This window comes from Lipotes vexillifer, unplaced genomic scaffold (assembly GCF_000442215.2).
Source record: "Lipotes vexillifer unplaced genomic scaffold, Lipotes_vexillifer_v1.1 scaffold889, whole genome shotgun sequence".
Lineage (NCBI taxonomy): Eukaryota > Metazoa > Chordata > Mammalia > Artiodactyla > Lipotidae > Lipotes > Lipotes vexillifer.
This window is the reverse complement of record NW_006788335.1, coordinates 109261-131672: the sequence shown is the minus strand read 5'-3', so window position 1 is coordinate 131672 and position 22412 is coordinate 109261. Positions and strand designations below refer to the sequence as shown.

Sequence of the window (22412 nt, the reverse complement as noted above, 5' to 3'; positions counted from 1 at the left end):
CCACATCCAGTGAGTCCATTTCCCAACTTTCCCTAAGCCTAAAGTTCCCAAGCATTATTCTTTGCGGCAAGACAATGAAAGTAGGGCCAATCATATCCCAAAGATACGATATCTAAGTTAAAAAGATAGGAGGGGACAAGCGGCCTTTAATTTATCTGTTCATTTATCTGTTCTGTTCTGCAGGGTGGCACCAGCAAATAAGAGATAGAAGAGATTTTAGTGGGGAAGGGAGAAGCCCTGGTTGGCCTGGAGGCAAATGCTGGAGCTGGGCCTAGGCAATGGTTAAAATGAGCAGAAAGATAAATTTAAATAATGGCCTCTTCAGTAAAGTCATTTCCTTTTCCAAAGGTTCTGGGTAACTGGTCATCCATCCACTATGCTGAGTAGCCTCCCCCAGGCTTGATTGAACCAACCCTAACGACATCATTTCAAGCAGGGTGTATAGCGAGATGCAAACGGCTCTATTGCACCAGCCCCTCTTCCACACGCCCCACCTTCTGAAGAGTCCACACTTCTGCAAAACTTCTCCTATCAATGCAAATCTTATCTTTCAAAAGTCCTGGCCAAGTGATAACATAACAGCCCTGAGATAGATGCTATCAAATGAATAACAAGACCACGTAAGATAAAGAACAAATCTCTAGTCTCACTGGAAGTCACATTTTGATTTTTTTTCCCTTTCGCATATTCCTCTCTGAACTATTTCTTTCCACTAGTGCTTAATTTGATTTTGCAAGATAAGGAGAAAAGAGAGCGCCAAACAATGCTATTGCAGTTTTGTGTAATCAGGGGATGGACTATTCTGATTTGGCCCAGTCTCTTTTTCCTTCCCAGACCCTAACAAGAGACAATTTTGCCTCTATCCCAATCTTTAATGGTGCCCGGGTTGGTGGGAAAATCTTGGGTTAGAGGCCCTCTGATCAAAGTCCAGAATTTCAAAGGGCATAGGCATCAGCTTTTTTTTTTTTTTTTTTTTTTTTTTTTTGCGGTATGCGGGCCTCTCACTGTTGTGGCCTCTCCCGTGCGGAGCACAGGCTCTGGACGCGCAGGCTCAGCGGCCATGGCTCACGGGCCCAGCCGCTCCACGGCATGTGGGATCTTCCCGGACCGGGGCACGACCCCGTGTCCCCTGCATCGGCAGGCGGACTCCCAACCACTGTGCCACCAGGGAAGCCCTAGGCAGCAGCTTTTAATTCAATTAAGCAGATACATTCTGAGTAACTATTATGGGCAAAGCACAGTCCTAGTTACTACAGAGGGAAAAAGGACAAACCTGAGAAGCCTATAATCAAGCATTTTGCAGCCCTTTCCCTTAAAAAAGCTTAATACCTATTTACCCCATAAAAAGCCTACAATTACCTTAGTTTCAACTCAAAGATTTAGAGAACAGTATGCTGGCCACTGGGAGTGTAAATTTAAAATCTTGACTACTGAGGAAATTTGTTTTTTAAATGCTTTCCTCTTATCTTTCAGGTACTATTAAATTAATGGGATTTCCAGTGTGGACCGCAGGTCTGGACTGGGGGATTAAAAGAAGGTGAGAAAGCAGTTCCTGGAAACTAAATGGCCCAAGGCAAACTGTGGAGTAAACACTGTGCTCTGGGCTGTCCCCTTGTCATCAAGCCTCTCCCAGCTCAGGGTCTCCGGTTAGGTTCCCTGTCCCACATGGGCTCTCAGCGAGCTGGCGCAAGCTGCCATCAATTGTTAACCCTATTTGGCTGTGTCGCCCTGATCTTCCTTTTGTTTCTCTACCTTTAAATGAACACGGTTTACTTTCCGTAGTCAAATAAACTATGGAGAGGTCATTTGCTTTTGTTTTGCTGTGCCCTGATCTTTTCATTTAAAGAATACGTAGACTCAGCTTTACTATGACCTATACTCCGTTGCCCTGCCCTATGGAAGACAGCGGCCCTCCTCACTAGAATTCAAGAACAAAACAGCAAAAGGAAAATTTCCTGACTGTGAATGTACTGGGACAGCAGAACAAGGTGGACAATTCCTGCCATTCTAAATATTCATAAAAATAAACCATAACTCAGAATGCTTTCCCAAGGTGAAACTTCCACAGTGTCTATGTCAACCTGGCCACTGCTGGCCGATGGGCAGGACTGGCTTCCGGGAGCAGAACGCACCCGAGTGGGAGGCACAGGGCCTGCATTCTGGTGTCGCTTCTCCCACATGCTAACTCTGGGACCTCAGGGCAAAGTGTTCAACCTCTCTAGACTTCAGTTTCCTCATCTTTAAAAAGAGGATAATAATAGCAGCTGTAAGGTGGTCATGGGTCTTGAACATAATAAATATGCAAGACTTAAAAAGAATTATAAACAACTGGATACAGGTATAATACTGTCAGAAAACCTACTGCTCTTCTTGATATTTGGCTTTTAATGCAGCAATATCCCACAGGAGTTTTCTTTTTCTATTATTCTACTCTTACGGTTTAGCTAAAAGGGGGGGAAAAAAAACTCATCTTGAGATAGATAAGTCATCAAAATACATTAACGGGTGATAAAACTTTTCCCAAAATATAATTGAGTGGGGAAACAGTAACACATTTCTGTCCCGTAATCGCACACCTTTCCTGCGGGGGTTCATTTGAAAATAAACGACAGCATAAGAAGGCTTTCAAGGGCTGGGACAGTGTCTTCTGAATGTTCTGTGGCTCTTACTACCCTAGGAAGCTGCTGCAAATATTACACTCAGAGTCAGACCCTACCTGTGAAAACTGCGGTACAGAGATGTGACCCAGGTCACAGTGCAAGTTGATGGCAGAATTGGGACCAGAATTCAGGCACGGTTATATTTTGTTTTAATATAATTCCAAGTTGCTTTCTCAGTTTTGCTATCAGGGAAGAATTTTGCTTCTTGGAAAACGTGACTCAATCACCATTATAACCCACTCTGGGTTTCCTAAACAGTGGTCATCAATGTGCCTGCAGATGTTTGAGAATGCATTGGGGTAGGCCCGGCTGCTCAGAGCCTCCAAGAAGATAAAATTCATACACACAATAAAAGGACAGAGCTTCCAGTTCCCAGGAATAATCAGGACAGTGCTGCAAGGAAAGAAAAGTGATGTAATATCTGAAATGTATTTTTATACCCCAGGGAGAACTTCTAAGAGGTAACTTGAGTAGTTCTGAATGATACAATAATGGGATTAACTACCTTTTCCAGACCTAGGTCAGGCCCTTCCCAGAGAAAAGCAGAGCTGTTTGAAGGCATACAGAAGTGGCCAGTTATTCTGATGCCAAGAAAAGACATGGATCCTGAAAGAGCGTGGTGGGATGAGGGAGGTCAGAGTTCATTTGTTCAAGTTAAGATGACCTGTACCTTTTTATACTATTCTCAAAAATTTTATTAGGAGAACTTGAAGGAGTTTTTCCCTTTTCAAAATGTTTACTTACCCTATCTGAAAACACTTCCTTTCCTCTGTTTCAGACTCAGCCTGTGGTAGGTACCAGCCAACAGCTGAGTGGTACTCCACGTGTGTGTGTGTGTCTGTGTGTAACATGGTAAGTCATTTACTCAAAGGGAAAACAACAACAACAAACCCAGCCACCCCAAATGAAGACAGTAGAAGAGAACTAACTGATTTGTCTGTTGTCTTTCCTGTCAAGATCGCCCTCGCCTTTGCTTTGGTCAGCGGGAAGGACTTTATGTACGAGTCATACAAATGTTTTGCCAGGGCCCGGAGATCAGCAGACTCTGGGTTCAGCTGGTCGATATCACTGGAGATCTCCGCCAACAGCTTCTCCTTCTCGGCCTGTGGCATCCGCCCAAACCTGATGGCTACAGAGGAAGAGAAACGGCAGGATGAATGACTGCATTATTGTATATACATACATCACAAATTCTTTTATCCTTTCATTCATCAATGGACACTTAGGTTGTTTCCATTTCTTGGCTATTGTAAATAATGCTGTAATGAACATGTGGGGGGCGAATGAATTAAGTTGAGTCTTATTAAAAATGTTTTTGTCCTTGAACATCTAAGGGGTGAACTTGCAGTCATATCAGGCTTTTGACAATGAGTAAGGCTTCGTCTCATGGTCAGTTTTCCACTTTTAACATGTTGGTATTGCAACAGCTGTAGCCTGTAAACGAGACATACAACACTATTGCTTTTCATATGACTGCTGCCAATAACTTACGTTTTTCCACCTCTCTTTCTTGAGGAAAAAAAAAAATGTGCACATTTAGAGGTTTTGCAGGATTTGGCAACCTAATAACTATCACTTTATTTTCCAGCTCCTTTAAAGTAAAACAAGGAGCAGCCTTATCACCATTATTAAGTAATTTTTAAGTTGGGGTAACATTTTTCAAACTATGTGTAAAGAATATTTAAACACTTGCCTAGGTTTCTTTCCAAGGTCGACATGAGCAAGACACGACAGCCTCATCTCCTGACCCTGAAGTCTTACTTGACAACATTTAATTCATTCACTGAACACCTGTTTGATGGAAGACACTGGCTTGACAGACTGGACTGGGAGACACAAGGATGAAAGGGACGCGTCTAGTAGATCCCAGATATAAAAGACCCTAAATATACACGGATTATTCTCTGTCTCATGTACCGCTCTTTACCAGCTCCTTCCTTTCCACCTAAGGCGAGTTTAAGCTTCTGACCCTGGCATGATCTCCCCCTCATGCTCTTTCCTCCACCACTGGACTTACTGAAAGAGTCGTCTTCCCCTTTCTGTCTTACTATTTACTTCCCAACCCACTGCAATCTAGTTTTCCTCATTTAAATTCACCAAAACTTCGCTCTTAAAAGGATCCAGGGGCTTCCCTGGTGGCGCAGTGGTTGGGAGTCCGCCTGCCGGTGCAGGGGATGTGGCTTCGCGCCCCGGTCCGGGAGGATCCCACATGCCGCGGAGCGGCTGGGCCCGTGAGCCTTGGCTGCTGAGCCTGCGTGTCCGGAGCCGAAAAAAAAAAAAAAAAAAAAAAAGGGATCCAAAGCTTTCCTCACAGTCAGATCTAGGGGCCTCTTCTAAGTGCTCATTCTGCTTGAGCTTCCCGGCTTCCTCCCAGCCGTTAATACTGTTGAGCTTCTCCACCCTGTTATTTCAAATTTTTCTCACACTGGTTTGTGCTTTTCTGGCTCTCCTATCTTTCTGCCTGCTATATTCTAGACGTCTTTGACGGTGCCTCTTCCTTCACTTATATTCTGCTATTCCTAGTTTGATCTTCTCTCTGACTCAGAAAACGTGCTAATGACTCCTGCCCTCTCTTCCCTGAGATTTGGACCCCTATTTTTCACTTCTTACTGTGTTCCTTTGCACATGGATGCTGGATATTCCATAAATACCTCAAATGCAACATAAAATCAAACTTTTCATTTTCCCCTCCAAACTGTCTCCTCTTACTGTGTTCCTTTCTTGATTAATTCACTCTATCACCCAAACTAGACACCTCAAATAATCTCTGACAACCCCTCTCTCCTCGGACACTTGTATTCATTGGTCACTGCTGAGATATTTCTCTGAATGCCATTTCTTCTCACAGTTCCCAATGTTTTAGATCACAGTATTGCACTGGTCTCCTGATGGTTCTCCCTGATTTTTCCCTCTCTAACTTCTCCTTTTGAGCTGTCAGTAGTTTGGTTTTTGGTCATACAGGTCTGATCTCTTCCTCGCTTTATAAGAATGTGGTGCTACATGAAAGGTAAGAAACACACAGAAGAGGAAGAATGGGGAATTAGAAGTCGGAGGGAAAAGAAGGCTTTTGAACTGGGCCTTCGGCACCACATAGGATTTTGACAGGGGACGGAAGAACACAAGACGCAGAGCCCCAGAGGCATTCTACCACAGGGCACTTTGCAGGAGCAGCAGAGTATGCAGTTTGTCTGAAATGTAAGTGGAAAGGGCAGCAGAGGGAAAAGGAGGTGAAGGCTAGATTATGGGCGGTAATGAATACCCTGCAGGTATAAGTACCACAGCTCCTTTAGGACTTTTTACTTTGTTATCTTTTCTGAAAGGTAACATTTGGGTAATTTTTCCTCACACCACAAAGAAGATGAAAGAAACAAAAAGTAACCTGTTGCAGTTTAAAGTTATTTGCCATTCAGGCTTTTCTTTTTTTGCAACATACATAGTGCTTCTGTTTACAAGGAAGGAGAGGACTACCTTATAAATGCTAAATGCCACAAAAATCTGTGAAACCATTTTGCTAGCATTTTATGAAGCTGCTAAAAAATTATCTTGAAAGTTGTCGCTTTTTTTTTTCAATAAAAGAAAAAAATCCATCATTTATATAATAGGATATCCTAATCAGTAAAGCTAAGGTTTCACTAACTTTTTATATTTATAAAAATTATTATTTTTGTCCAAACTGAATGGTATGGGGAAACCTAGCTGAATGACTCATAAGTAATGTAAGTCAACTCTTCTTTACTTCAGATTTTTAAAAAAATGCACAGACTAAACTTATTATTTAGTTCATACGAAAAGCAGCTCTTGAATATTAAATATTGTCTAGTCAAAATTCTTAACGACTGGGCTTCCCTGGTGGTGCAGTGGTTGAGAGTCCGCCTGCTGATGCAGGGGACATGGGTTCGTGCCCCGGTCCTGGAAGATCCCACATGCCACGTGGAGCGGCTGGGTCCGTGAGCCATGGCCGCTAAGCCTGCGCGTCTGGAGCCTGTGCTCCGCAACGGGAGAGGCCACAACAGTGAGAGGCCCACATAACGCAAAAAAAAAAAAAAAATTCTTAATGACTAAATGATCCTATTATAAATAAAGAGGACACATTTAAAAAATATGATTAATGTCAGGGATCTTGACAGCAGGACTTCAAAACACAAATTGTACTTTGAAAAACTATAAAAATGTGTATGAGTATCCATTTGACTGAAGAAGCAACATTAATATACAAGAGTATTTTTATTAAGATTCTACAGATAACCAGCATCACTATTTCAAAGTGTAAAACAAGTAGTAGCTGATACAATGATCACTTAGGAATTTGGTTCTTTATTTCTGCTTTACTTTCGCTTAGAGCTTTCCTCTATAGGTGGTGTCTAGACAGGGCATTGAGCTGATTGTGTTCGGGACAACTCAGGAAGACTTCGGAGCCGTCAGCAGGATTGAACCATGGTCTAGAAATGATGGATTGTTAAATACCAAAATAAGTGGAACTTCGTTTATCTTGATCATTATAGAAAAACAAAAACTTTCTTCCTAAAACGTATCAATCCAACACCTGGGTGCTCCTTCTACCTAATGCTGGATATTTGAGAAACAACTATGTATCCAAATGGAAGAATTCTGAAATCATATCGTTCTACGATGTTTAGACTACATGTCACAGTCAAAATGAAAGTCCCATCTGAAGATGGAACCATATACTATGAACCATTAATCAAATATACCATTTATACTTTCCCTACCCCAGACTGCCCTGGATTTGTACTCTGGGGTTACATCGTTATGAGATCATCAAACATACTGACTTAAATTGCTGAGGAACTGATCAGAACATATGGAAGACCTGATTCAGGCATATGAAAAACATATAGGTGGAAACTTTTAAATTCAGGTAAATGACAGATATCTAGATATTTGGAAGACTGTGGCACTGTCTGTAAGACACGGACTAGCTGGTTGAAAAGTGAGGTAGGTTGTTTGATTTACATAGAATCATAGAATTTTCAAAGTTGAAAGGACTTAGCAGTCACTGATTTAAAAAAAATTAATTTATTATTTTTTATTTTTGGTTGCACTGGGCCTTTGCTGCTGTGCCCAGGCTTTCTCTAGTTGTGGCAAGTGGGGGCTACTCTTCGTTGTGGTGCGTAGGCTTCTTATTGCGGTGGCTTCTCTTGTTGTGGAGCAAGGGCTCTATGTGCATGGGCTTCAGTAGTTGTGGCACACAGGCTCAGTAGCTGTGGCTCATAGGCTCTAGAGTGCAGGCTCAGTAGTTGTGGTGCACGGGATTCACTGCTCTGCGGCATATGGGATCTTCCCGGACCAGGGCTCGAACCTGTGTCGCCGGCATCATTGGCAGGTGGGTTCTTAACCACTGTGCCACCAGGGAAGCCCACAGTCACTGATTTTAGTGATTTTCCAACAATAGTTCCCAGAGTCCCTAGGGATCCTTGAAGGTGACTTCAAAGTCTCCTTCAAAGGTGGGAGCAGATGGCTAACCGGGAAGCTAAATGCACTGAAGGGACTGAACAGAGAGACCAAAGAGCAGAAGGAAAAGTAACACAGAATGGAGAGAATTCACTTTGAGGGATGTTTATTTCTTCTCGTGTGTACTGTGAATACCAAGGAGCTGATCTTGGGGCTTCCCTCGTGGCACAGTGGTTAAGAACCCACCTGCCAATGCAGGGACACAGGTTCGAGTCCAGGACTGGGAAGATCACACATGCCGCGGGGCAGCTAAGCCCGTGCGCCACAACTACTGAAGCCCATGTGCCACAACTACTGAGCCTGTGCTCCTAGGGCCCGTGCTCTGCAACAAGAGAAGCCACCGCAATGAGAAGTCCGTGCACGGCAATGAAGAGTAGCCCCTGCTCACTGCAACTAGAGAAAGCCCGTGCACAGCAATGGAACACCCAATACAGCCAAAAATAAAATAGATATTTATATAAAATATTAATATAAAATAAAATAAAATAAAAATAAATTTAAAAAAAGAAAATACAAGAAAAAGTATTAAAAGAAAAAAGAGGAGCTGATCTGGGTATAACCCTAGAAACCTCTTCTGATAAGTTGGTCAGTTATTACATTGAGGTCCATTCACACAAACCACTAAGAAAAAGACTTTCTATAAGAATGGAAACCTCATTACTGTTGGCCTCACAATGGCCAGAGCAAGGAATTTTAAGTAGTTACTACAATATCCTAGAAAACTTTGAATTTGGAAATGTTTCCTTCATCAGGATAAGAGACAAAACTAATCAAAACCTACTTGTTGAGGTCCCCTTCATGTGTATAGATCAAATGGATGTTTTCTTTTCTGTGCAACCCGTTCCCATCAAAACCCATGAAAAGGGATTTTCTTAGTCATGTTTGCAATCCTGTAAATGCTGAACTGCATGTGTTTGATGCCATGACATTTAATTTCTTTCTTTCTTTCTTTTTCTCTCTCTCTCTCCCTCCCTCCCTTCCTCCCTCCCTCCCTCTCTCTCTCTCTCTCCCCCCACCCCCGACCTTTCTTTCTTTCTTTTTGCCTGTGCATGAATTAACCAAACACTCTACCAAGACTGCTCCTCTCTCTGAATAGAGTAAGCTAATTGTCATAACAAGTCAAAAGATGACCTTATTATCAAGTTCATGATAGCTTTCTTTGACTTTTCTGGAAAGATAAAATTATACCATCAATACTATATAGGTTGGACTTTAAATGTTATTTGCTTATAAATAATAAGAAATAGGAGATATATTTTATGTGAATGTGTGCAAGCACTAGGAAATATATTTTTCTTCAATATGAAAAGCGACAACTGTTAAAGGACAAAAAAATAAATAGCATTAAAAGCAAAACTGGTCTCCTTTCCTAGGCAGTCTTAGTAATAATGACCTTAAAGTCAAGGATTTCTTCATAAAGATAAAATAAGTTTATTGCGGGCTTCCCTGGTGGCACAGTGCTTAAGTATCTGCCTGCCAATGCAACGGACATGGGTTGAGCCCTGGTCCAGGAAGATCCCACATGCCGCAGAGCAACTAAGCCTGTGCGCCACAACTACTGAGCCTGTGCTCTAGAACCCGTGAGCCACAACTACTAAGCCCGCATGCCACAACTACTGAAACCGCGTGCCTAGAGCCCGTGCTCTGCAACGGGAGAAGCCACTGCAATGAGAAGTCCACAACAAAGAGTAGCCCCTGCTCGCCACAACTAGAGGAAGCCTGCGTGCAGCAACGAAGACCCAACGTAGCCAAAAAAAAAAAAAAAAAAGTTTATTGCAACTTGATCGCATCACCTAAAATATAACCCTTGAATTGAAAATTGGTAAAAACCCTTATGTTTTATGAAGTCTGAAATAAAAAGGAAACTGATGGAATTAAACCAGCAAATTATCTTGCAATTAATGACTGCAGTTGTATACACAGCAGATATAATCAACTGTTGAGGAAAGTTGGACCAAATTTCCATCCTGTCTAGTATAGCTGATGGATCTACTCAAAATACATTCTTGCCTTTAGAGGAAATGACCCCATATTATGATACAAATATAATTTTTTAAACTATTTTTAAAGGATAGAAGATCAGTTCAATTAGTGATTCCCAAATATCTTGATTTCTGCTATAAAAACCAAACATCTGCATGATGGAACAAAAATTTAATTTTCACAGATGCTTTGGAGTCCTTATAGATGAAGACTGACTTCAAATATTATATCTTCTTACCAGATTAGTTTTGAGAGAGGACAAGGTAAAAGAAAAAAAAAAAAACAGGGTATAGATGACATGAGACTTTGGATTAGATTACTTTGGCATTTTATATCTCTTGAACCCATAATTATTTTGGAAAGAACTGACTAATTCTCCACAAATATAATACTACCAAATTACATCAAAATTATTTTTTGTGAGCCAGTCAACCAATGAGAGCCAAATTAAGAACTATTTCTTCCAACAGCACTGTCTTCCATGATGTTACTGAGTTAGTGCTACAGTTCAGGAAAACATGGGTCTTCTACTGTCCTTCCCTCAAGTCGACATTCCAGATAATAAGCCTGACTTCAGATACAGGTTTAAAAAGTAGCAAGTTTTACTCTCTTATGTTACTATGGATACTGAAGTTTTGTGAAACTTTAAAATATTTGCTTAATCCACAAATTGTATGCTGCATAAAGTTAAGGATAGTGTTCTACTCATTTTTGCATAGTAAAGAGAAAAAAGGACATATATGTAAATTCTTATATACCACTTAAGTTCCATATCCAGAAATCAGAATTTTCTTACATTAAAAGTAGAAACTACTATATATAAAATAGATAACTAATAAGAACCTGCTGTATAGCACAGGGACCTCTACTCAATAGTCTGTAATGGCCTATATGGGAAAAGAATCTAAAAAAAAAAAAAAAAAGAGTGGATATGTGTACATGTATAACTGATTCACTTTGCTGTCTACCTGAAACTAACACAAACTTGTAGATCAACTCTACCCCCCAAAATTTTAAAAAAATAAAGTAGAAACTACTGATATATATAAGTAAAGTATAATCTGTTTTTAATACTATTAAAGCAACACAAAAAATTAACCACAACTATCATTACATTTGTTTCAGAATACTACAGTTATTTCCATTATCTCCCAGATTTCCCCGTCTTTTCTCCCATCATGGCAGATGCTCAACTATAAGAGAGAATGATTCACATTTAAAGCTGAAAAATTCTGACCTAATTGAGAAACGTTTTATCAGCATGCAGTATTCTGAAATCTGGCAATCTGTGGAAAAACTGTACACGTTTTCAGCAACGGCCCTCATGTCTACTGATCTGGCAGCCATAATGAGAATAATAAAGTATGTGGCACTAAGGGTTCACTTACCATTATGAGACATCCCCACAGCAAGGCATTTCTGAAACCGACAGTACTGACATTTATTTCTACTTTTTTTGTGGATCCGACAGTTAAGATCACACCTATCATAAATAAGCTTCAATCTGATTGTCCTCCGGAAGAAACCCTGCAAAGGGATATGGAGAAAAAGGAAGCAAATTTCGAGTGTTTGTGACAATGGCTAAAGAAGGTACACTAGCCTGGATATCAGAGGCTAAGGTAGGTTCTTGACACATTCTGTCACTGGTGACTTTAGATAAATCACTTAATCTCTCTCAGTTTTCTCTGCTATAATATAAAGAACCAGAGGATCTCCAGTATCCTTTTTTTAGCTCTTAGACAATGACCACAACCCACTGATGTCATTGAATGCATCTTGGCTCTACATCTGGATTTCAGCAAGCTCTAAGAAATGCTCTGGATTTAATGTAATGCAAATAAAACACCATGTAATCAGTTCAGTCTCTCTGTAAATCATTCCAACAGCATGCCCCAGCCTTATAATTGTGCTAAGCAGTTTGGCAAAGTTATAGTCATTTCATTCTAAAACATGAGCAGGGCCAATAAAAATCCACATGTGGATAATTTTTTGGAATTCTCTATGTTGCATAATTTCCTACAGAATTGGTTTCATTTATTTATGCATTTGAAAGAGTGCTCCATAATCGCTGTGGCCTACAAACAAGAAAAGATAACAGAAAATAACATGAGAAGTAATACATAAATCCTCAGAAAATTGACAGCTATCTCAAAATAGCAAATATGTCCATTTGAGGCTAACTGAATTCTATTACATTTACATATTTTTGAAAGACCCGGAAAAAAATTCTAATGAGAAACATTTTCTTACTCCATTTTTTTTTTGGTGTTGTTCAGAATATTCCTACTCATTTCTATTGTGCTCATCTTCATGAAACTCACTTCTTAATTCTTTCAAATTTATCTGGCCCTGTTTGACACAAAAAGCACTGAATTAGGACTGACTCTACCACTGACATGCATTTGGACTTTCTCCAGATTTCTACCTTGAACTCTAGACAAGTATGTTCAGCTGCTTACTTGACATCTTCACTCGGAAGTCTAACACCATCTCTAACCCAGCAGGTCCAACTGTCCTAATCATACCCTGCAAGCTTATTTCACTGCAGCTCTCTCCATCTCAGCTGATACAACTCCATCCTTGAAGTCACTCTCAACTTCTTTCTCTCATGAAGAAAAGCTCTTGCTCTAAATACACAATTGCCTGTTTCCCTCACTGCCTTCAAGTTGTGCTAACACCTCGACTTCTCAGCGAGGCTTATCTACCTTATTTCATACTGTGGCCTGTCCCTGTCCCCAACTCTCCTTGGCAGTTCTTGTTCTCCTTTACTCTGTTCTTCTTTTTTCCCAATAGCCTTTATGACTTCTTAACATACCATATAATTTACTTATTATATTTATGTTTATTTTCTGCTCTTCCCCTACTGTCCAACTAAAATAGTGAGCTCCCTGGGAGAAGGGATGGTCTCTTATGCCGCTAGATGTAACCCAAACGCCAACAACAGTGCTACATTAAAATACGTTGAGTAAATATGTGTGTCATTTAACTTCCTTTCTAGGCCATCTCTGATATTTTGTGATTCTAAACTATGACTGAGCTATTACAAGGCCACTGGCACACTCCTTTCCTTTCAGTTTTTGTTGCTATCTTATTAGAGGTAATAGTTACAAACATGTAGGAAATACATGTAACTATAAAACATAATAAGATAATTATCACACATGAGCCCATTGTTCAACCCAAGATGTAAAATCATAACCAGCCACTTGCATGCACTTATGAGTTCTTCCCTTATCCAACTCCTGCCTCTGTGGCCTCTTGACAATATAATCATTATCCCCAATTTTGAGTTTATCGTTTCCTTGACCTTTAAGAAAATATAGTTTTATCACACAATCTATAAAACTAAATAATACATTGCTTAGGTATGCTAATTTGGGGGCTTTATTAAGTAGTATCATACTATATACAGGTATGGCAAATATATTCCCCTCTCTATGACTTACGATCCTTGAAGTTTACTATTTCAGTCTTTTTTTTTTAAACTTGTAAACCTTTTCATTTTGCTCTCATTCTTGAAAGATCACAGGGTACTCAGTTTTTCCTCTTAACACTCTGAATTCCACTGTCCCTGTGCTTTCATGATTTCTGTTGAGATGTCTGTTGTCAATTGACTTTGGCTGCATTTATATATTCTCTTTGTGTTTCATATTCTGCAGTTTTACTGCAGTGTGTCTAGCCATGGATTTCTTTCATTTATCTTCTTGCACGTGGTTTCTGCATCATGGTTTCACTTGTTCATCAGCTCTGGTACTCCAATTAGTTAAATGTTAGAATTTCTTTTCAATCCTTCAATATTTCCCAACTTCTCTTTTATATTTTTCATCTTCTTACCATTAATTACTCATTAATGTTGATCACAAAGGTAAACATCAGAACAGCCAAACAAGATGACAAAAAATATATAATTAAAATGGCAAAAGTAAGTAAAAGCAAACTTTTCTCACCAAGGTTCATCAGTAAGAAGAGTTCTGTACATTACTATTCATCACTAGAGAAGACATATTTTTAATATTCAAAGATCCTATGAATACTTAAAGAACTAAAAGAGGCTTCAAATTCTAGCAGATTCTGGGTAGGACATATTCTTTAAGACATTGTTGGTCTCATTCTTAGTAATTTCTTTGCATATATCTTTCAGTTCAGTAATCCTTTCTTCTCTTGTTTCTAGTATGTTATTTAACCCTTGTATTGAATTTTTATTTCAAGGATTGTATTTTTCACTTTTAGAAGTTTCACCTGTTTTCAAAGCTGTTGGTCAGATAGTCTATTATTGCTCATTCATTGCTATGATTCTGCCCTCTATCTTTGAACAATTCATACACAGCTGTTGTACATTCTGTATCAGGCAATTCCAATATCTGCTTTCCTTGGGTAGGGGTGGAGAGGTCTAAGTCTGTTTTTTTGTTTATTTGTTTACTTCTGGTGAATGTCATCAAGTTGACTGCCTACTTAAGTGTTTGCTGACATTTTATTTTGAACTCATTTCTTGACCCTAAACTGTGAGAATCCTAAATTGCGAATTCATTCCTCCAAAGAGAATTTAAAGATCCTTCTGTTGAAAGCCAGGAGTGACACTGGCTTATGACTATTTCAGACTCTCTTGAGAATTGTGGCTCAACTCAGAAGCCCCAGACTCAGCTGCTCCTCACTGACAGCTCAGAATACTGACATAGGCATCTACCTGTAGGGCAATGCTGCACCTCAGTATTCCTATGGGCATCTATCATGAGGAAACTCTGCCCTGCCCCTCCAAGTATGCCTGAAGCTACATCTCAAGACCTAGGATTTTTTTGTTTGTTTGTTTTGCTATTAATGTTTTGGAGAGTTTTCCCTACCTCCTGTGAGATCACTAATACCTCAAACGGTATGTCCTGTGTAGGGTATGCTGGCAAGTTAAGCCTCTTTAATTCTCAAAGGGTTATAAGAAGGTTTGAATATTTAAAAGCCATTTTCCCCTCAATGATTCACACAAGGCTAAAGTACAGAACTGTTGTCACTGATAAATACTGGTGAGAAATTTTGTTTGGATTTCTGCCATTGTGACCATATATCTTTTATGATATCCTTGACTGCTTCTCTGATGTTCACTGTTAAAACCTAATATTAGTGGTTGAAAATGCTGCTTGGCTAGCTGACAGGTTCCAGAGTACTCACCTATTTGGCATGGTTGGAGAGGAAGGCTTTTTAATAAGAGAACTATGTTTTTTAAGCTTAACCCTTATAATGTAATTTTTTGTTTTGACTCCTATGATGTCTTTCAAAGTGTATCACATTCTTCTTATAATGTTTCCAATGTTGAAGGATAATCATTCTGTATATCATCTACGTACTGACTATGCACCTAAAATCTTGAACTAAATATATAGACTCCAGCACAAGCTTGGAATTTACTTTTACTTTTCTTTTAAGACTAAGTTCATGATAACCAACCATTTTCTTGCAATTTGACTCTTTCAAGAAATCTAGAGAGGAAGATACAAGGCTCTCAGTGTTTCTTCTGTAAAATTATTTCTTGACTTGAAGAATGAAGCAGGGTTCTCAAAAGTTTCTTCATACTGCCAATAAAGAAACACTCTCTAACAACACTCTTTTTTATTGTGTCAGCGTCCATAAAACGATGTGCAATTTCAACAGCTCACAGTTCTGATGACCATGAAGTCTGTGAACTGGTGTGGTGGAGATGCATCAGTCACCGTTTCAGAAAATGGTTTTGTGCATATTTTTATTATAAAGCCTTCATATTTGCTTGTGAGAACGTAATGCCTGTCTTTTGTTTTTTCTGCTTTAAAAAAATGTCTCCAACCTATCCTTCATTGCTTTACAAGTAACAAAACTTCAGGTGCAATGAGACCTACGAGTGGTATTGTTAAGTTTACAATGAGATTAAACGCCCTGTGTTGGACCTGCATTCAGCTTTATCATGAAATGGTATGGCCCATAGGGGCTGAATCAATGAGTTGCCACTGGCACATGGGAATATACTAAAAACTCTTTCTGAGGTAGGATACAAAAAATACATAGAAATACAAAAACAGGGCTTCCCCCGTGGCGCAGTGGTTGAGAGTCCGCCTGCCGATGTGGGGGACATGGGTTCGTGCCCCTGTCCGGGAGGATCCCACACGCCGCGGAGCGGCTGGGCCCGTGAGCCATGGCCGCTAAGCCCGTGCGTCCGGAGCCTGTGCTCCGCAGCGGGAGAGGTTACAGCAGTGAGAGGCCCGCGTACTGCAAAAAAACCCAAAAAAACAAAAAGACAAAAAACAGATTACACTGTATTGTATGGTAGATTGTGCTTCCTTATGCCTTTAGCTAAGTCTATGGTTCTAAAATGATCTTTCACTAAAGGCATAAAAATATGATGAAAACCTACTAGAGAAAAAAATAAGCGTCCAATTTGTAAGCAATAAATGCCAGCTTTGAAAGCTGTAGAATTTATTAGTCTTTCAGTAGCTACAGGTTATACATTACTTAAATCTGTAATGTTAATAACCAAATACTCCATCACTGTTTCCCTGTAATCCAAACCCAATCTTTTTATTCCTATCTGAATTTTGGCAAGGATCACCAACATAAACCTGTTCCACTGGCATTGTAAAGCTGTTTAAGAAGACCTACTGACAGTTATCTTAAGGATTATAACTATTTTTTGAAATCCATAAATTAGTTTTCAGGTTTGTGGTCAACTGTATTTTAATTATGGGTATATCCCACATTCTACTGAAATGACAAATGTTAAACTGCCAAACCACCTTTCAGAAAATACATACAGGTGAGTCTAACACATGTGTTAATTTCATTTTCACTGAGTACTGTTGATGAACTAAGGTGATATCTTTGATTACTGAGAGCCACTGGTCTAATTTAGCTGCATTCAGAGTGTGGCAGCAATTTTGTTTAACTCCACAGTAGCAAAGAATGAGTCAGTATGTCTTCAGCTTCATTCCTTGTAACAGTGGTTCTCAAACTTTTTGGTTTCCGTACCCCTTTACTCTTTTTTTTTTTTTGCGGTACACGGGCCTCTCACTGCTGTGGCCTCTCCTGTTGCGGGGCACAGGCTCCAGACGTGCAGGCTCAGCGGCCATGGCTCATGGGCCCAGCCACTCCGCGGCATGTGGGATCCTCCCGGACCGGGGCACAAACCCGCGTCCCCTGAATCGGCAGGGGGACTCTCAACCACTGTGCCACCAGGAAAGCCCACACCCCTTTACTCTTGTACAAATAGTTGAGGTTTCCAAAGAGCTTTTGTTTATGTGGGCTATACCTATTAGCAATGATCAGACTAGAAATAAAACCTGAGAAATTACTATGTACTAGAACACACAGGCCACATTCCATCAGGCATCAGAACTATGCTAACATTCCATGTCATGTAGTTTCTGGAACACTCCACTTACACTCCTGAGAGAATGAGAATGCAAAAGGTAAATAACAACTTATTATTATTATGAAAATAGTGTCAACCTCATGGGTGTCTTGAAAGGACCCCCCCCCATTAGGGACCCCATTCCCAGATCACAATTTGAGAACTGATGACTTATACTTGGAGAAGCCAAATTACATTATTCCTTAACATTTTTCTTGTTCTTATCTTTAAAATGACCAGATGTCTATTTTCCCTTCCAAGGATAGCATAACCTTCCTTGCATTTTAGTCTAGGAAGTCTGTAATCCATATTTTGGATGGTTTCCAAGTTACTGCGGGTTACTATACAATACTGTTAATTTTTTTCTACTGCTTTTCTTTATTTGTTTATATCTGGTAGGGGAAGGACTTCCCTAGATTCGTCAGGTCTTAAGTGTTCATTCTCCATTTTTGCCTTAGAACACTTCTGTTTGTAACTCGAGGGCACTTGGGTTTTCTCCTCCCTGTTTTCTTTTTGCTACTTTTCTTCTTTGCTTTCTTTTATCTTCTAAGTTTTTATGTCCTCAGAACTTAGCTACTTACAATATTTGTCTTTCAGTTTTTAGCTGTTCTCAGAAATGTTAAAACTCTCTACAGGCAGAAGCAAGAAGAACGACAATCCTGCAGCCTGTGGAACAAAAACCACATTCACAGAAAGATAGACAAGATGAAAAGGCAGAGGGCTATGGACCAGATGAAGGAACAAGATAAAACCCCAGAAAAACAACGAAATGAAGTGGAGATAGGCAACCTTCCAGAAAAAGAATTCAGAATAATGATAGTGAAGATGATCCAGGACCTCGGAAAAAGAATGGAGGCAAAGATCAAGAAGATGCAAGAAATGTTTAACAAAGACCTGGAAGAATTAAAGAACAAACAAACAGAGATGAACAATACAGTAACTGAAATGAAAAATACACTAGAAGGAATCAATAGCAGAATAACTGAGGCAGAAGAACGGATAAGTGACCTGGAAGACAGAATGGTGAATTCACTGCTGCGGAACAGAATAAAGAAAAAAGAATGAAAAGAAATGAAGACAGCCTAAGAGACCTCTGGGACAACATTAAACGCAACAACATTCGCATGATAGGGGTCCCAGAAGGAGGAGAGAGAAAGGACCTGAGAAAATATGTGAAGAGATTATAGTCAAAAACTTCCCTAACATGGGAAAGGAAATAGCCACCCAAGTCCAGGAAGTGCAGAGAATCCCATATAGGATAAACCCAAGGAGAAACACACCAAGACACACAGTAATCAAATTGGCAAAAGTTAAAGACAAAGAAAACTTATTGAAAGCAGCAAGGGAAAAACGACAAATAACATACAAGGGAGCTCCCATAAGGTTAACAGCTAATTTCTCAGCAGAAACTCTACAAGCCAGAAAGGAGTAGCATGATATACTTAAAGTGATGAAAGGAAAGAACCTACAACCAAGATTACTCTACCCGGCAAGGATCGCATTCAGATTCGATGGAGAAATCAAAAGCTTTACAGATAAGCAAAAGCTAAGGGAATTCAGCACCACCAAACCAGCTCTACAACAAATGCTAAAGGAACTTCTCTAAGTGGGAAACGCAAGAGAAGAAAAGGACCTACAAAAACAAACCCAAAACAATTAAGAAAATGGTGATAGGAACATACATATCAATAATTACCTTAAACGTGAATGGATTAAATGCTCCCACCAAAAGACACAGGCTTGCTGAATGGATACAAAAACAAGACCCATATATATGTTGTCTACAAGAGACCCATTTCAGACCTAGGGATACATACAGACTGAAAGTGAAGGGATGGAAAAACATATTCCATGCAAATGGAAATCAAAAGAAAGCTGGAGCAGAAATACTCATATCAGATAAAATAGACTTGAAAATAAAGAATGTTACAAGAGACAAGGAAGGACACTACATAATGACCAAGGGATCAGTCCAAGAAGAAGATATAACAATTATAGGAGCACCTCAATACATAAGGCAACTGCTAACAGCTATAAAAGAGGAAATCGACAGTAACACAAAAATAATGGGGGACTTTAACACCTCACTTACACCAATGGATGGATCATCCAAAATGAAAATAAATAAGGAAACAGAAGCTTTAAATGACACAATAGACCAGACAGATGTAATTGATATTTATAGGACATTCCATCCAGAAACAGCAGATTACACCTCTCAAGTGTGCACGGAACATTCTCCAGGATAGATCACATCTTGGATCACAAATCAAGCCTCAGTAAATTTAAGAAAATTGAAATCATATCAAGCATCTTTTCTGACCACAACGCTATGAGATTAGAAATGAATTACAGGGGAAAAAAATGTAAAAAACACAAACACAAGGAGGCTAAACAATACGTTACTAAATAACCAAGAGATCACCGAAGAAATCAGAGAGGAAATCAAAGAATACCTAGAGACAAATGACAATGAAAACACGACGATCCGAAACCTATGGGATGCAGCAAGAGCAGTTCTAAGAGGGAAGTTTACAGCTATACAAGCCTACGTCAGGAAACAAGAAAAATCTCAAATAAACAATCTAACCTTACACCTGAAGGAACTAGAGAAAGAAGAACAAACAGAACCCAAAGTTAGCCGAAGGAAAGAAACCATAAAGATCAGAGCAGAAACAAATGAAATAGAAACAAAGAAAACAATAGCAAAGATCAATAAAACTAAAAGCTGGTTCTTTTAGAAGATAAACAAAATTGATAAACCATTAGCCAGACTCATCAAGAAAAAGAGGGAGAGGACTCAGATCAATAAAATTAGAAATGAAAAAGGAGAAGTTCCAACAGACACCACAGAAATACAAAGCATCCTAAGAGACTACTACAAGCAACTCTATGCCAATAAAATGGACAACCTGGAAGAAATGGACAAATTCTTAGAAAGGTATAACCTTCCAAGACTGAACCAGGAAGAAATAGAAAATATGAAGAGACAAATCACAAGTAATGAAATTGAAACTGTGATTAAAAATCTTCCAACAAACAAAAGTCCAGGACCAGATGGCTTCACAGGTGAATTCTACCAAACATTTAGAGAAGAGCTAACGCCCATCCTTCTCAAACTCTTCCAAAAAATTGCGGAGGAAGGAACACTCCCAAACTCATTCTATGAGGCCACCATCACCCTGATACCAAAATCAGACAAAGATACTACAAAAAAAGAAAATTACAGACCAATATCACTGAAGAATATAGATGCAAAAATCCTCAACAAAATATTAGCAAACAGAATCCAACAACACATTAAAAGGATCATACACCACGATCAAGTGGGATTTATCCCAGGGATGCAAGGAGTCTTCAATATATGCAAATCAGTCAATGTGATACACCATATTAACACTGAAGGAGAAAAACCATATGATCATCTCAATAGATGCAGAAAAAGCTTTTGACAAAAGTCAACACCCATTTATGATAAAAACTCTCCAGAAAGCAGGCAAAGAGGGAACCTACCTCAACATAATAAAGGCCATATATGACAAACCCACAGCAAACATCATTCTCAATGGTGAAAAACTGAAAGCATTTCCTCTAAGATCAGGAACAAGACAAGGATGTCCACTCTCACCACTATTATTCAACATAGTTTTGGAAGTCCTAGCCATGGCAATCAGAGAAGAAAAAGAAATAAAAGGAATACAAACTGGAAAAGAAAAAGTAAAACTGCCACTGTTTGCAGATGACATGATACTATACATAAAGGATCCTAAAAATGCCACCAGGACTACTAGAGCTAATCACTGAATTTGGTAAAGTTGCAGGATATAAAATTAATGCACAGAAATCTCTTGCATTCCTATACACTAATGATGAAAAATATGAAAGAGAAATTAGGGAAACACTCCCTTATATGATTGCAACAAAAAGAATAAAATACCTAGGAATAAACCTACCTAGGGAGACAGAAGACCTGTATGCAGAAAACTATAAGACACTAATGAAAGAAATTAAAGATGGTACCAACAGATGGAGAGATATACCATGTTCTTGGATTGGAAGGATCAATATTGTGAAAATGACTATACTACCCAAAGCAATCTACAGATTCAATGCATTCCCTATCAAATTACCAATGGCATTTTTTACAGAACTACAACAAAAAATCTTAATATTTGTATGGAGACTCAAAAGACCCTGAATAGCCAAAGCAGTCTTGAGGGAAAAAAACACAGCTGGAAGAATTAGACTCCATGACTTCAGACTATACTACAATGCTACAGTAATCAAGACAATATGGTACTGGCACAAAAACAGAAACATAGATCAATGGAACAAGATAGCCCAGAGATAAACCCATGCACCTATGTTCAACTAATCTATGACAAAGGAGGCAAGGATATACAATGGAGAAAAGACAGTCTCTTCAATAAGGGGTGCTGGGAAAACTGGACAGCTACAAGTAAAAGAATGAAATCAGAACACTCCCTAACGCTATCCACAAAAAGAAACTCAAAATGAATTCAAGACCTAAATGTAAGACCGGACACTATAAAACTCTTAGAGGAAAACATAGGAAGAACACTCTTTGACATAAATCACAGCAAGATCTTTTTTGATCCAATTCATAGAGTAATGGAAATAAAACCAAAAATAAACAAATGGGACCTAGTGAAACTTAAAAGCTTTTGCACAGCAAAGGAAACCATAAAAAAGACGAAAAGACAACCCTCAGAATGGGAGAAAATATTTGCAAACGAATCAAAGACAAAGGAATTAATCTCCAATATATATAAACAGCTCATGCAGCTCAGTATTAAAGAAACAAACAACCCAATCCAAAAATGGGCAGAAGACCTAAATAGACATTCTCCAAAGAAGACATACAGATGGCCAAGAAGCACATGAAAAGCTGCTCAACATCACTAATTATTAGA

At 39.2% G+C, this 22412-nt stretch overlaps 1 protein-coding gene across 4 annotated transcripts in view; it reads right to left on the bottom strand.

Annotated features, from left to right (window-relative positions):
• Positions 1-22412, bottom strand: part of PPARG (peroxisome proliferator activated receptor gamma) — a 127690-nt gene that overhangs the window by 23953 nt on the left and 81325 nt on the right. For all 4 annotated transcript variants that reach the window (XM_007461549.1, XM_007461548.1, XM_007461550.1 and 1 more), the window contains 2 exons: positions 11504-11642; positions 3590-3789 (listed from right to left, as the gene is read on the bottom strand). In XM_007461549.1, the coding sequence (XP_007461611.1) occupies positions 3590-3789; positions 11504-11642 (339 nt within the window). The remainder of the gene's footprint in view (positions 1-3589; positions 3790-11503; positions 11643-22412) is intronic.